At 36.4% G+C, this 14,322-nt stretch overlaps 3 protein-coding genes across 5 annotated transcripts; 2 read left to right on the forward strand and 1 right to left on the reverse strand.

The window, feature by feature from the left end:
• Positions 1-269: 269 nt before the first annotated feature.
• Positions 270-7,451, forward strand: LOC120007461 (glutamate receptor 3.4-like). 2 transcript variants are annotated; one of them, XM_038857700.1, is made up of 8 exons: positions 270-421; positions 859-1,225; positions 1,914-3,262; positions 3,369-3,646; positions 4,088-4,119; positions 4,225-4,340; positions 6,095-6,388; positions 6,681-7,451. In XM_038857700.1, the coding sequence occupies exons 2-8, from the start codon at positions 934-936 to the stop codon at positions 7,131-7,133; spliced, it is 2,814 nt and encodes a 937-aa protein (XP_038713628.1). In that variant the 5' UTR covers positions 270-421; positions 859-933; the 3' UTR covers positions 7,134-7,451. The 2 variants fall into 2 exon arrangements, with proteins under 2 accessions (XP_038713628.1, XP_038713629.1); XM_038857701.1 differs by lacking the exons at positions 270-421; positions 859-1,225 and adding an exon at positions 1,649-1,801.
• LOC120007465 lies at positions 4,462-6,080 on the reverse strand. 2 transcript variants are annotated; one of them, XM_038857705.1, is made up of 3 exons: positions 5,595-6,080; positions 5,067-5,466; positions 4,462-4,981 (listed from the first exon to the last, which is right to left on the reverse strand). In XM_038857705.1, exons 2-3 carry the CDS (start codon positions 5,232-5,234, stop codon positions 4,604-4,606), a joined length of 546 nt encoding a protein of 181 aa, XP_038713633.1. In that variant the 5' UTR covers positions 5,235-5,466; positions 5,595-6,080; the 3' UTR covers positions 4,462-4,603. The 2 variants fall into 2 exon arrangements, with proteins under 2 accessions (XP_038713633.1, XP_038713632.1); XM_038857704.1 differs by lacking the exon at positions 5,595-6,080 and having other exon boundaries at positions 5,067-5,556.
• A 1,744-nt stretch (positions 7,452-9,195) lies between the features above and the next one.
• Positions 9,196-12,095, forward strand: LOC120007968 (septum-promoting GTP-binding protein 1-like). Its single transcript, XM_038858461.1, has 6 exons — positions 9,196-9,875; positions 10,005-10,131; positions 10,266-10,362; positions 10,762-10,801; positions 11,228-11,311; positions 11,748-12,095. Exons 1-6 carry the CDS (start codon positions 9,579-9,581, stop codon positions 11,910-11,912), a joined length of 810 nt encoding a protein of 269 aa, XP_038714389.1. The 5' UTR covers positions 9,196-9,578; the 3' UTR covers positions 11,913-12,095.
• The last annotated feature ends 2,227 nt before the right edge of the window (positions 12,096-14,322 follow it).

Genomic DNA, 14,322 nt, shown 5'->3' on the forward strand with positions numbered 1-14,322 from the left:
ATAATAGAATTTTTTTTGATTTAATGATTTAAATTAAATCAAAAAATTTGAATCTTATCTAATTTACAGACCAATTAACCGTAGACTTTTATGTTGACCAAAGATATTAACACTAATATTTTTTAATTATAATATTCAATTGTTTATAAATTTAATTGAAATTATGATTTATAATATTAATTCTTTTCAAAGTGTTATTTTATTGAAAAAGACTCGAAGAGACTATGGACGGTACTGTCAATATCTTTGTGTAGACAAAAGAGGAGGAGCGTGGGAATCATTTCTTACTTAAGCTTTGCAAGAATGTTCTAAGCTTTGAGGCTGGCTCGCCCTTTTATTTGGCATATAAAACCTGAACTGGGTTCTATCATGTGTTTTTGTCTGTGCTCAAGATTTATTTTTTGTTCCCTTTTTCATGAAGGTAAGCTTCGTTCGAAGTAGAAACTTCCTAGTAAATATCTCTCCCTGTAAATTATTGTTTTGCCTCAATATACTGTTTTTCCATGTGGGTTTCCATTATGCAAATATTTTTGGTGTCTGTGGACTATAGGATCCCACAATAATATTTCTTTTTCTGGTTGTGGGTTTTTGCCGCCTTTTCACATGGGGGGTATTTCTAGCTTGTGGTTTAGCTTGTTTGATGAATTTTTCACATGGGGGATATTATTATCTTGTTAAAACCTCGATTTTGGATCCATGACAAAGGAATTTTGTTTTTAACTTGTAATTTAGTTGGTTTTTTCAGATGGTTGCATTGTCTTCATATGAAATCTATGGAGGTTTTCCGCACTTTCTTCCCTTGACTTTACATTGCAGCTAGATTTCTGGTGTTGCTGTTAATGCTGACATTGTTGGCAGGTGGCTGATATCTGGAAACAATTCCGGTTTGAGCTAGCTGAGGAATCAATTAATTAATTGAAACCAGTCCAGGTCATGGATGTTTCATTGATAAGCAGGCTAGCTTCCTTCAGAAGGCTACGGCTATTTGTTTTTACTGTGTTGGTGGCTGTGGATGCTGGTGATACCAGTGTTTCAGTCCCGAGACCAGGAACTGTGAATATAGGAGTTCTGTTTACAATGGATTCTGTGATTGGAAGAGCAGCAAAGCCAGCACTTCAAGCTGCAACTGATGATGTTAATTCTGATTCAAGCATTCTTAAAGGAGTGAAATTGAACCTAATTTTACATGATACAAATTGCAGCGGATTTTTGGGAACCGTTGAAGGTATTTTCTGCAAGCCATCACTAGTTTTAGAATTAGGTCTTTTTTTTTTGTGAGATTGTGATGTATTTATATGTGGGTTTGGTTAGAATCCAAAAAAAAAGGGGAAGTGTTTGTTTGCTAACAGGAATTTAGTGTTTATGCTGCATTTGACTTGTTGGTCATAGATTGCCTTGTTTTCTAGTCTACTTAAAGAAATGTGGTTTTAGTATTACATGGATACCTTAAATCTAATTTTATGGTTGCCATTGGTGAAGGAAAAATCATATGAAGTCCCTTAATTTTGCCATGTAAATGCCATAAGTTATTAATTCCTAACAGCTTTTAAGTTTATTTATTTGTTCTCTGCTTCTTTTGTTGTCAATTAGCCTCTCTAATTGGGAACTATATATGGGGATACCGGTTACAAATCTGCAGCATTTGTTATCCTTAGTAGCAAAATTGCATCGGTGGTTCTGATCTCATTGTCAATAATGTTTTAGTAAATGGCAAATTCAAGATGGATGCATTTCATTGCATTATATTGAGTTCGCTTTCTCCATGCATCTTGTACTGATGCCTAAGTCACATCCCAGCAAGGTTAGCATGTATTTGTGATTGAATAGATTAACTGGGACTATACTTAGTGACGACTCTGCTAATTTGCCATACAAAGAGAGAAATTCTGACTGAGTTGTCCTTGTCGATGTAGCTTTGCAGCTGATGGAAAATGATGTGGTTGCTGTAATTGGGCCTCAATCATCTGGGATAGCTCATGTCATCTCCCATGTTGTTAATGAACTTCATGTGCCACTTCTGTCATTTGCAGCAACAGACCCCGCACTTTCTTCACTGCAGTACACCTATTTCCTCCGCACCACACCGAGCGATTATTTCCAGATGTATGCGATCGCTGATATGGTTGACTACTACGGATGGAGAGAGGTAATAGCTATCTATGTAGATGATGATTATGGCAGAAATGGAATTTCTGTGTTGGGTGATGCATTGGCAAAGAAGCGTGCAAAGATTTCTTACAACGCTCCTTTCACTCCTGGAGCCACCAGAAGTGACATAAATGATCTGTTAGTTGGAGTAAGCCAGATGGAATCGCGTGTTTATGTTGTGCATGTTAATCCTGACTCTGGTTTGACAGTCTTTTCGGTTGCTGAAGTCCTCGGAATGATGACCAGTAGCTATGTCTGGATTGCTACAGATTGGCTTCCTTCTCTTATTGATTCAATGGAACCAGTTGATACTGACACTATGAACCTCATACAAGGGGTGATTGCTCTTCGCCATCACACCCCAGATTCAACTGGAAAAAGGAATTTCATGGCTAGGTGGAATACTTTAAAGTATAAAGCGAGATTTGGGCATTCTGGCTTCAATTCTTATGCACTTTATGCTTATGATTCTGTTTGGTTAGCTGCCCATGCTCTTGAAGTTTTTTTCAATGAAGGTGGAATTGTCTCCTTTTCTAGTGATCTGAGGTTGCATGACACAAATGGAAGCACACTGCACTTGGCATCACTTCGTGTTTTTGATGGAGGCGCCCAGTTTCTCCAGACTCTTAATCGGATAAACTTTGTAGGACTAAGTGGTCAGATCCAATTTGATCCAGATAGAAATTTAGTTCATCCTGCATTTGATGTGGTTAATTTTGTTGGAACAGGGGTCCGCACGGTTGGTTTTTGGTCAAATTATTCTCATCTTTCTGTTGTTGCCCCAGAGATATTATATACGAAGCCTCCCAATACTTCTACCAGCAATCAAAAACTCCACGATGTAATATGGCCTGGTGAAATCACAAAAAGACCACGAGGTTGGGTTTTCCCCAACAATGGAAAAACACTGCAAATTGCTGTCCCTAACCGTGTAAGCTACAAAGCATTTGTGGCTGAAGACAAAAGTCCTCCAGGGGTGAAAGGTTACTGCATAGATGTCTTTGAAGCTGCAGTTAATCTACTATCTTATCCCGTCCCACGCTCATATGTATTATTTGGAGATGGCAAAAGAAATCCCGTCTACAATGATCTGGTGAATCAGGTTGCCCAGAATGTAAGTATCTAACTTTTATTTCTGTCTTAGACTAGATTAACCCAGTTATAAATAGGGTCGAAATGAGATTTCTAAGGCTTTTAATTGGGCATTTTCCTTCTTTTAGAACTATGATGCAGCAGTTGGAGATGTAACAATTATTACAAATAGAACAAGGATTGTGGATTTCACACAGCCTTACATGGAGTCGGGACTTGTTGTGGTTGTACCTGTCAAGGAGGAAAAGTCTAGTCCTTGGGCTTTCCTCCAGCCATTTACTTGGCAAATGTGGGGTGTTACTGGTGCCTTCTTTCTTTTCGTGGGAGCTGTTGTTTGGATTCTTGAGCATCGGCTCAACCATGAATTCCGTGGTACTCCAAGGCAGCAACTTATGACAATATGTTGGTTAGTATGTCTCTTCCTCCCTCTTCCTCTGCCCCCCCACCATTGTCCCACTAGCAAATGATCGCCCGAACCATCAAACAAAAAACCTGGATGTTGGCCAGTGTCTTGCTATCTTATTGGCCATAAAATCGTATAGTATATGCATGTTGTATTAATGGAGGCTATGCCAGAAATGAATACCAGCTTACACACAGTACTAGACAGTAATGAACTAGACTTCTCAATATACTCAAACTCTAATTGGTTATATGGATGATATTTTTAATTAGTTGGATGAATGGTTAGTTGGGGAACCTCGAGAAGATTTTGCAATCTTTTCTACAGGTTCCTAACCATGCTCCTACATACCCATGCGCATGCCCTTTCTTTGTGCTCTGGCTTACAGATATGAGCGTTATGAGTACTTCTAAGGTCTACCTGACATATTTTCTCATCTTGCAGGTTCAGTTTCTCAACAATGTTTTTTTCTCACAGTACGTCAATTAGTCAGCATCATTTATTCAATTTTTCTACACTCCGTTTCATCATCTTTGAACCAGAATTATATCGTGGCTTTTGATGCTTGGAACTTGATGCAGGAGAGAACACTGTCAGCACCCTGGGAAGGATGGTGCTGATCATATGGTTGTTTGTAGTTTTGATTATCAATTCGAGCTATACAGCTAGTTTGACATCGATCCTCACAGTGCAGCAGTTGTATTAAGTGAAAACGTAAGATCGGATCGGAATCGGAGAAGGGGTGTAAAATCGGAATCGTAAAATCGTAAGATTTTACATACAATGTAAAAATAAGCATATTTTGCAATCCTAAGACATGTAACAAGAATAACATAATGCAATAATAATTAGATAATGCCATACATGTTCAAAGTTCTAACAATCAAACATACTAAAAATTAAACACATGCTACATAAATTCAATCTCATGTTCCAACAACAAACATACAAACTAATAAATTAACACAAATCATCAAGATCATCATCTTCACCACTCCCACCACCATCACTCCCATTATATTCATCTCCCTCTCCCTCCTCCATATTCACATTTTCTTCTATATCTTCATCCTCAATTGGGTTGCTATCAAGTTCAATTGTCATATCATGAATCCCATCATTTCCAACCGGTTCAACAATTTGAGCATTGACATCCTCATTAGGAGAAGGAACATCCACACCTCCCTCCGTGATCCATTCATTATCTGAACCAATATCTTCAAAGGTTGGCAACTCCATACTTCTAAATTTCTTATTCTTCAATTTGGAATTGTACATCACAAACACCAAGTCATTCATCTTCTTTTGGTGAAGACGATTCCTTTTCTTGGTATGAACCTAAAACCACACAATGAGTTAATTGAGAAGTATTGAAGTTCCTAACATTTAACAAACAAACTTAAAAAATAAACTCGAATCTTACCATCTCAAATGCACTCCAGTTACGCTCGCATCCAGAAGAGCTACAAGTTAAACTAAGCACTCGAATAGCAAATCTTTGAAGTTCGGGAACATCATCTCCATAAGTGTTCCACCAATCAGCAGGATGCTTTTTCTCTAATAAATCCCTAGCATCAATCCTAGAAAACATACATTGACCATGATGGAATATATCAAGCTGTGAGATTATTGTATTTCTTTCATTTCGTTCCTTCACCAACGTATCCAAGCTATCAAACAACCCATTTTTAACCTCCTTATCATTAGGATTGAAGCTTGGACGATAATGAATTCGGGGGTTTAGATAGTGGGCTGCAGCATGTAATGGCCTATGAAGTTGCTTAGTCCACCTCTCATCAATAATCTTCCAAATAGGCGTATAACTACAACCAAAAAATAAAATAATTAGTATTTGAAAAATTACAATGCATATGGTATGGAAAAATTACTAAATTTACTAACTTTCTTGCCACATTATTGAAATTAGCTTGAAAATCAAAGAACTGCATACCAGAATGGTCGAGGTGTAGAATAGTCACAGAGTCAAGAGAAACTTCAGTATCAGATCACTATTGCATCATCTCCAGGACCACTTGTCGGCGTCTTCTCAGTTCTCAGTCGATGAAGTATTCTAGGTTAGAAATTTCACGAACTGTAATAAGGAGTTGGCTTGGCTGTATAAGAACTTGGGCTAAGGTTGAATTGGGCCATAATAACATAAGAACTTGGGCTAAGGTTGAATTGGGCCAGAATAATATAAGAACTCAGAATAATAAAAATTGGCCCAAAAAATAAGGCCCAGTCTAACACATAGGCTTATAAGGACAGTTCTCAAGATCGTTAAAATCGTGTATAAAATCGCGATTTTAACGATTTTAACGAGTTTAAGCGCGATCTGCGTCGATCTTGATGTGGCAACGAGTTTACCACTATTCTACTCGAAATCTTAGGTAAGATCGTAAGATCGAGCGATTTTACGAGCATAAGCGCGATTTTGACTACCTTGAGCAGTTCACATCGCGGATTCAAGGAATTGACAGTTTGATCTCAAGTTCTGAACCAATTGGAGTTCAGGATGGATCATTTGCCTGGAACTATTTGGTTAATGAGCTCAACATCGCTCAATCTAGGCTTGTTAATTTGAAAAGCCAGGAAGAATATGCTACTGCATTTCGTCTAGGACCGAATGGTGGTGGGGTGGCTGCTATTGTCGATGAGCTGCCTTACATTGAACTTTTCTTGGCCAACGCCAATTGTGGATATAGGACTGTAGGGCGGGAGTTTACAAAAAGCGGATGGGGATTTGTAAGTATGAATACCATACATATTTTTTTTGATGACTGGACGAGTTTTCCTTTCATGAGTTATCTCTTAGAACATCTGCAAAGTTAAAAATAATTCGCGTCTTTCTAACACTTTCGATTACTTTTCATTTCACCAATTTGTCTAGGCAACTCTTAAAAACGTATGCTTGCTATTTCATCAATGCAGGATATGCTTTTACATTTTTTTGTACTTAGCAATGTGGTTGATTTGATGAGAATATTAGTTGACTGAACCATCTACTAATTGGTCGCTTTTGATATTCATTTCTCAGGCATTTCAAAGGGATTCTCCTCTTGCAGTTGACTTGTCAACTGCCATCCTTCAACTCTCAGAGAGCGGTGAACTCCAAAAAATCCATGATAAGTGGTTATCACATGGTGATTGTTCTATAACGGACCAAATTGATGCAAACCGCCTCTCGCTAAAGAGTTTCTGGGGATTGTTCCTCATATGTGGTATTGCATGCTTGCTTGCTCTTATTATGTTCTTCTATAGGGTATTTTGTCAGTTCCGCAGATTTTCTCCTGACGTTGAGACGACACAAGGGGAGGAGATTGAGCAGGGTAGGATTAGGCGTCCAATCGGCTCAACTAGCTTCAAGAACCTGATGAATTTTGTAGATAGGAAAGAAGCAGAGATTAAGGAGATACTTAAACGGAAGAGTAGCGATAGCAAACGACATGCCAGCCCAAGCACAGACGGGCAACCCCATTTGCCATCTTGAATAAAGTTTGCCTCTTGATCTGGTGAAGTTTCAAATTATGCTCCATTTGATTAGTATATAAAACGAATACAAATTCATACATACTAGCATACACAATTCCCTTCCCTGCATAACACAAGTAGGCTGATTGATATTAGAGTTAGATAGCTATGGTGTACCGTTTTCTTCTCGAAAACAGTGAGGTTTTTAAGATGTGCATAGAGGATCTTCTATTTTAATCTTCTTCAAAACTTGACGGATTTTTGTATAACTAGCTGTTTAGTACTATTCTATTTCAACCTTTCTCAAGTGCATGCCTAGCATGATGGATTTAGCAAATGTGCTTGATGTGTGTCTGTACATTCTCTGTGTCCGTCGTATTGGATCCTGTTTTCATGAAAGTTTATTCATTCTTTGTTTTTGAAATCTCATGTAATGTGTCCAGCATCATACTAGAGTCGCTAGATCTTGCCGAGGGTGGCTCGAGCGACTGAGTTTCTGTCCATAATCAGTCCATTTTCATCAACAAATCATAGACCTGTATGTTTGATGACAGGAACTATAAAGTATAAAGCAGTGTCTGTTTCTAGTTTCTACTTTCTAGCGGGTGCCACTGTATTCAGCGACCTTTATTACATTAAGGCTAATTAATTTGGGCCTAAGCCCATTACTAAGGCCTAGTTTCATTATTGGAAAACTTTTGTCACACCCTAGTTTTCATTAAAGACACCCCAATTTGAGTTGATAATTCCTTGTAAAAATCAGTTGACGGGGTGTCTTTAGTAAAAACTGTGGTGTGACTAAAGTTTGCATTCATTCTTGAGTTGATCATCTAAAAATCAATTGACAGAGTGTCTTTAGTAAAAATTGGGATGTGATTTTCATTCTTTTCTATTTAGGAGAACGACAAGTGGTCCATTAAAAAGGTTAAGCCCAAAATTGTGAGTTGGCGGGTCATGCCCAATTCGTTAATTCCTTAACCAATTTTTATGGACACGTCATCAAAAGGCAGTCGAGATTGTCGTCTTTTTTTTTTTGTTTTTTTTTTTTTTACAATTCCACAACAATCATTGGATGTCTTTACACATCATCAAACATCCATTTCATCAAACTATCAAACGACAGTCAAGATTGTCGTATTTGTTTTTCCAATTCCACAATCATTGGACGTCTTTTTCTTTTGTTTTTTTGATAAGCATCATTGGACGTCTTACAGTAGGATGGAATTAATAAAAATCTTATAGTAGTATATATTTTATTATGTTTCTCTTTCTTCTAAGTGTTATTATGTTTTCTTAATTACTGAGGATGCCAACCAAGAAGCATTTGAGTGATAACCTAGTTAATGATTTTTTTTTGGGTCAAACCGTATGATTTGGGAGATCTTGAGTTCAATTCCCACTTAAAGTAATATTTTTGTGGTCACGCGTTGAGTTTTGACCAAATAATAAACTTGTATGCTATCGTTTTCAGTTAGAGAGAGAATGCCAACCAAGATTCCATATTTTGAAATAAAAATGGTAACTGATTAATTATTGATTATTCACAATTTGACATTCTATACTATATTAAAATTGGAAATGCAACAATTTATTATGTTTCCTTAATACGTAATTGATTAATTATTCACAGTTAATAAATTAATAACCTCAAGAATTGGGTAGAAATCAAATTAATATTATTTTTTTCCACAAATAACACCAACCAAGATTTACCTATCAAGTGTTGATGGCTATCCCATAACCTAATGGGCATGACTGGATGGCCAGATTCTAATTAATGATATACTATCCTCATATATCTATTTTGGTCTAATTTTTTAATTAGAATCTTTAGGTAGCATTACATAGTTTTGGTATTAAGAAAGATAATTAAGACCGCTATCATTACCGTTTTACCGGTATTTTGAATTTTAAACTCAATGTAACAGTCTTTTTTTATCCTTGAAGGTGCTAACGGTAACCTATTCCCTCACAAATGATCGATCCATCACAACTTGCAAGATAATTAACTAAACACAATGTTTGAAGCAACTAATTCGCTCTCACACTTAATCTAATAGAGATTATTTAAATCATCTTGTTGGATAAATTGAATGAAGCATAATACAGTATAATCTTTGGGTTGATTGGCACGAGAGAAAATTTGGTTTTTCTTTTAGGGGAGGCTTGATCTCGAGATTTGTATGAGAGACCATACATATAAGTGTCATTTAAACTACTTGTGATTATTCCAAAATACCCTGGTGTGAAAACGAGTCACAACGACAAGAGTCGGCAATCTAGACTTTTTGCCCCGCTAAAATCGTGAAACTAATTTGGTAAGGGTAGAAAAATTATAATATGATATTCCTAAAATACCCTCTCAACATACCATTTGAACACAAAATCAAGCTCGCATTCATTTCTCATGGCCAAATAGCTTCTTGAGGCCATCCCTTCCTTCCATTCAAAATCTCGCCAAAAAATGACTCATTTCAACCTTTCACGCTCGATCAGGTGCCGCGTTGTCTTCCTCCGGCGATTCCTCCATCGCTTCTGGAACCATGTTCTCATGTGTTCCATAGGAAAGCCGGTTCAATATCGGATGCTACCTCCATCACCGACGAATCCGTCTCCTTCACCATCTCCGGTGGAAACTGAGATCGGAGTGCCACCAGTGAGCGTGGCGCCATTGTCTGATAATGTTGACAATGACTCAGATTTGGTTTCTTTGAAGATCACCCTCTTGGGCGACACCCAGATTGGAAAGACTAGTTTCTTGGTTCGTAATCAATCTCAGATTTGCCTTCTTCTTCCAAGCTTATACATGAAATGCTTTCAATATTTGGGAACCAAACAGGACCTTATAAACGCGACAATCCGGCTTGTATTTGGTATTGGATAATTGCAGGAGAAGTACGTAGGGGATTCCAAACAACAAAAACCCGTTGGCTCGGAGACGAAGGGATTAACGTCCATGGACAAGACATTGTTTGTCAAAGGTGTTCGTATTTCTTACAGTATCTGGGAAGTTGAAGGTACGTACGTATACATGTTTCTTGTATTAATTAATTTCCACGAAAAACTGCAAAACTTACCCCAAATTTATTTTTATACGATCTGGTACGTGTGTGAGGAGATTGTTTATTTTTCTGTGTTATTGTGGATGAAGATGACAGTAGGTCTGTGGAACGAATGCCTATTGCTTGTCAGGATTCTGTGGCGATTTTGTTCATGTTTGATCTATCAAGTCGGCGTACATTGAACAGGTGCTAAAATTTTCGTACTTTCTATCAGTATTTTTTACTTAAAAGAATTACCATATGAGCAGAAGATTTTCTCCTAAAATTACGAGGTAAATTATTATTTCTCTTGTAATTATCTCCTAAAATTACGTGATTAAACTGGTAATACGCTAATTTTATTCTCTCATTATCTCCACAAATCTTGCACAAACTATGGAAATGTATTATGTTTATCTAAAATGGAAAGTTATCCTAGTTGGACATTCGGACAAAATGGACAACAAAATGAAACCTTACCTCATACTCTCATAGGGCATTTATAATATAATTTTAGTTTTAAGGTAATTAATTGAATGCATATATTTTTAGGTTTATACTATTTTAATTTCTAATTAAGTTATAATTTTATTTAACTGCATGCAGTGTGATAACCTGGTACCAAAAAGCTAGGAAATGGAATCAGGTACCCTACCAATCCACTTCCTATGTCGTTTAAGGATAAATATCATAGATTTTAATTTTGATTTTTAGTAATTGATTTGTTTTGTGGTATCATTAATTATCTGTTAAGACTTGTATCCCACATATGTACAATCTATGTGGTTTATAAGTAAATATCTAATCTTTCCCAACCAAGAGTGTCATCTTAAGAACAAAATCATGCGGCCGTCTAGAGAGAATAATAACTACTCCAATTGTTTGGGTTGAATTGAATTTATGTGATACTCTCACCCGTATTTGATTTATAACATTATCATCATTCAATTCCTTTATATGGCCTTTCCATATATGTTTATTTTTCAATAATTAGTGGATATTCATATATATATATATATATATATATATATTTACTTTTTTCTTTTTTTTGGCTGTCTTGATTCTTCTGTAGAGGGCAATTCCCATTCTAATAGGCACTAAGTTTGACGAATTCATCCAGCTCCCTATTGATTTGCAATGGACAATTGCCAGCCAGGTAGCCTTTTCAATCCCCTCAACAACAACTTAGTATTAAAATCTTCAATTTATTTAAGAACGATTTCTTCTTGTAAGAATTTTGGAGGACCAATAATTATGTCTTCCTTCCTAGCACAAACATGGGAAAGAATCATTTTTTTCCCCTACTTCCCTTTCGCATTTTTGAACACAAATGATGACTATCTTTGACACTTGAACAGTACTCTTCTGGATCCCAATCTTACGGATCTCAATATTTTTTTTCTCTCCCATTTATATATTCCAAATGCTGAGATAAACGTATATAATTTCATATGGATGATGCGGGGCTCATGATTTCTCATGGATCATGTTTGTTATCTCAGTATTTGAAAAGGTTGGGACAAAAAAAATTTTGAGATCCTTAACATTTTTGCTGACAATTATAAGCTGATCAGTTTGTTAAATTGTGACAGGCTAGAGCATATGCAAAGGGTATGAATGCTACTCTCTTCTTTTCTAGTGCTACCTACAACATTAACGTGAACAAGATCTTCAAGTTCATTACTGCCAAGCTCTTTGACCTCCCATGGACTGTGGAGCGCAACCTCACCATTGGAGAACCCATTATCGATTTCTAGTTTCCTTTCTTATGCAGCTTAGAAATGGCTGTTAAACTCAGGTCAACCGATCACTGGACTAGATAGCTAGGAAAATTTTATTCTAGTGATTATTCGAGTTGTTTAGTCAGATTATGGTGGAATAAAGCAGAGAGAGACAACCTGGATTTGATTTTCAACTTGACTTTTTAATGGTGCATAGTAATTTTCTGCTTAATGTTGGGATAATGCAACTTTTGGTTATTGAAAGAGTTGCCAATTTTCCAACTCAGTTACCGAATGTTCACAAGTTCCTACTTGGAAACATCAAATTGAAAATTGTTCTAATTTATGCACACACGGGCATATTCCTTATATTGGAATAATTTTAAACTTTGAGATCTCAAATTGGATCGTTTGAAAACAAGTTAATTATAGAGCAAAATAACAAGGCAATCCTTACTAACACAATACACAACTATGGTCTTTCGCAGAATAACAATAAAATCCAAATGACAACCAAACTAATTAACATTCATCAACACCTATTTTTGCATAAGATTATATTCTCTTGCGATTTTTGTGAGTCGCTATAGTCATCATAAGCAAATATGACCGACAGGTGCTCGAGGGAATGTCACAATGCGAAGCCCAAGAACCACAAGGCAGAAGTCCAAAGACAAAAGCATTTCAAAATCAGACATACAAAAGGTAAGAATAACCATCCAAATATGACAAGGGTATCATTACTAATGTTACTATTTTGAAAAAAATAATATTAGTATTATGCTCATATGTAACGACACAATTATAATGTTATTGTTTTGAAACAGTAACATTAAACTAATGTTACTGTTTTGACAAAGGTAACACTAGACTATATTCACTTATATTATAATATTAATGTTCTAAAAAATAAAAAAAAGAGTATTATACCCACATGCAATGACACAATTATAGCGTTATTGTTTTTAAACAGTGAGTCAATGACATTAGACTAACATTTCTATAGATTAACTAGGCATTCACTAATAAATTCTGAAATGTGTATAATGATATATTTATTGCAATATACGAATAATTACATAAGGCATATATTAATGAAAGTGTACATGATCAAAAAGTAAAAACACCAAATAAGATTATTGAAAGGAAAAAGAATTTATAGATGATCAAAAGAAAATATTATTGTTAATATATCAATTATTCACGTTTAACTAAATTGGTTGTCTTTCTCTTTTGAAATACCACTGAAAAATATATTTCACATTGAAATCGAACATTGGACACACATTTGTTTAACCCAATCAATTGTCAATCGAACCACCTCTCGTTGGTAACTAAATTGGTTGTCAAAATGCCATATTTAACTACATTGGTTGCAACGTTTGCAACTCTTTTTCTTTTTTTTTTAAAAAGGCTTCCGTCTATGAGAGGGTAGCAGCGGTCCAGTGACAAAATGCGGTCACAAAGACTCAGTCGGGCTTATATGTGGGGATAAACCTGTAATTGACTATTTATGGGAACTTAAATGTTCAACAAATTTTTTTTCACCTAAATGTCTAAAAATTACGAAGTACCGGTACGAAATTTTCCCTATCAACTATTTAGTGCCTCTGTGCACTTGCATAGTGCGTACACCTCTAAATGGGCCTAGTAGGATGATGTAGTTTGTGGAAAAACTTTAGTCACACCTTAATGTTTACTAAACACACCCCGACTTCCATTGACTTTACTTTGACTAAACAATGACGGCAAAACATTGTTCCACAACGACTACACATGAAACAATGGTAAATATAATTTTCTTAACTTGCATATCCTCTGACGACGCATCCGGGCTCACGGTGCAAGGGTGCGTGCTCATATGAAGTTGTCACCAATTGATATTTATAAATGCAATTGGATGTCTTACAGTTAAGGCATGGTCCACATGTATACCAGGGATTTATGAGGATCCGAGAGTCTGATTATGTGTGAGGAAGGTGTTAAGCACCCCATAACATCCGTCCAAAATGGACGATTACCATCCAAGATCTAGGGAGTTTTGTGTATTGCCGTAGTTTCAAGAAATAATATGTATATATGCATGTACTATAGTATGCACAAAGGGAAGAGAGTTGAGATCGGACCAATGTTCCACTCGCAACCTGTACGACTCTATGGACACGGTGCATGTGGCTTCCAAGTGATGGCACAAGGCCTTTGCTATCGGAGGATTTGCGGTATCTGATGACATGAAGATTTATGCATGATATGGCAATGACAGGAGATGAATGAGGTGTGGGGATGATAGAAGAATCGTGAAAGAATGCTAGTCTCGTAAAACACTATCAATACCCTAATGGATGAATAGGGGAAGCAAACGCAGGCTATGCTTGTCAGGTGTCGTCTACCATAATGCTGACATGTGTATTGTATGAATGGGTAATGAATGCAAGAAAGCCAGAGG

Source organism: Tripterygium wilfordii, chromosome 10, assembly GCF_013401445.1.
Source record: "Tripterygium wilfordii isolate XIE 37 chromosome 10, ASM1340144v1, whole genome shotgun sequence".
Taxonomy (NCBI): domain Eukaryota; kingdom Viridiplantae; phylum Streptophyta; class Magnoliopsida; order Celastrales; family Celastraceae; genus Tripterygium; species Tripterygium wilfordii.

Bases quoted from the DNA above. Each gene is read 5' to 3' on its own strand.
- LOC120007968 (XM_038858461.1), top strand. From the start codon at position 9,579: ATGACTCATTTCAACCTTTCACGCTCGATCAGGTGCCGCGTTGTCTTC. The intron at 10,132-10,265 runs GTACGTACGTAT...TTGTGGATGAAG, and splicing joins CAGTATCTGGGAAGTTGAAG to ATGACAGTAGGTCTGTGGAA. The intron at 11,312-11,747 runs GTAGCCTTTTCA...AAATTGTGACAG, and splicing joins AATGGACAATTGCCAGCCAG to GCTAGAGCATATGCAAAGGG.
- LOC120007461 (XM_038857700.1), top strand. From the start codon at position 934: ATGGATGTTTCATTGATAAGCAGGCTAGCTTCCTTCAGAAGGCTACGG. The intron at 3,647-4,087 runs GTTAGTATGTCT...CTCATCTTGCAG, and splicing joins CAACTTATGACAATATGTTG to GTTCAGTTTCTCAACAATGT. The intron at 4,120-4,224 runs GTACGTCAATTA...AACTTGATGCAG, and splicing joins AACAATGTTTTTTTCTCACA to GAGAGAACACTGTCAGCACC.
- LOC120007465 (XM_038857705.1), bottom strand. From the start codon at position 5,234: ATGTTTTCTAGGATTGATGCTAGGGATTTATTAGAGAAAAAGCATCCT. The intron at 4,982-5,066 runs GTAAGATTCGAG...GTGTGGTTTTAG, and splicing joins ACTGGAGTGCATTTGAGATG to GTTCATACCAAGAAAAGGAA.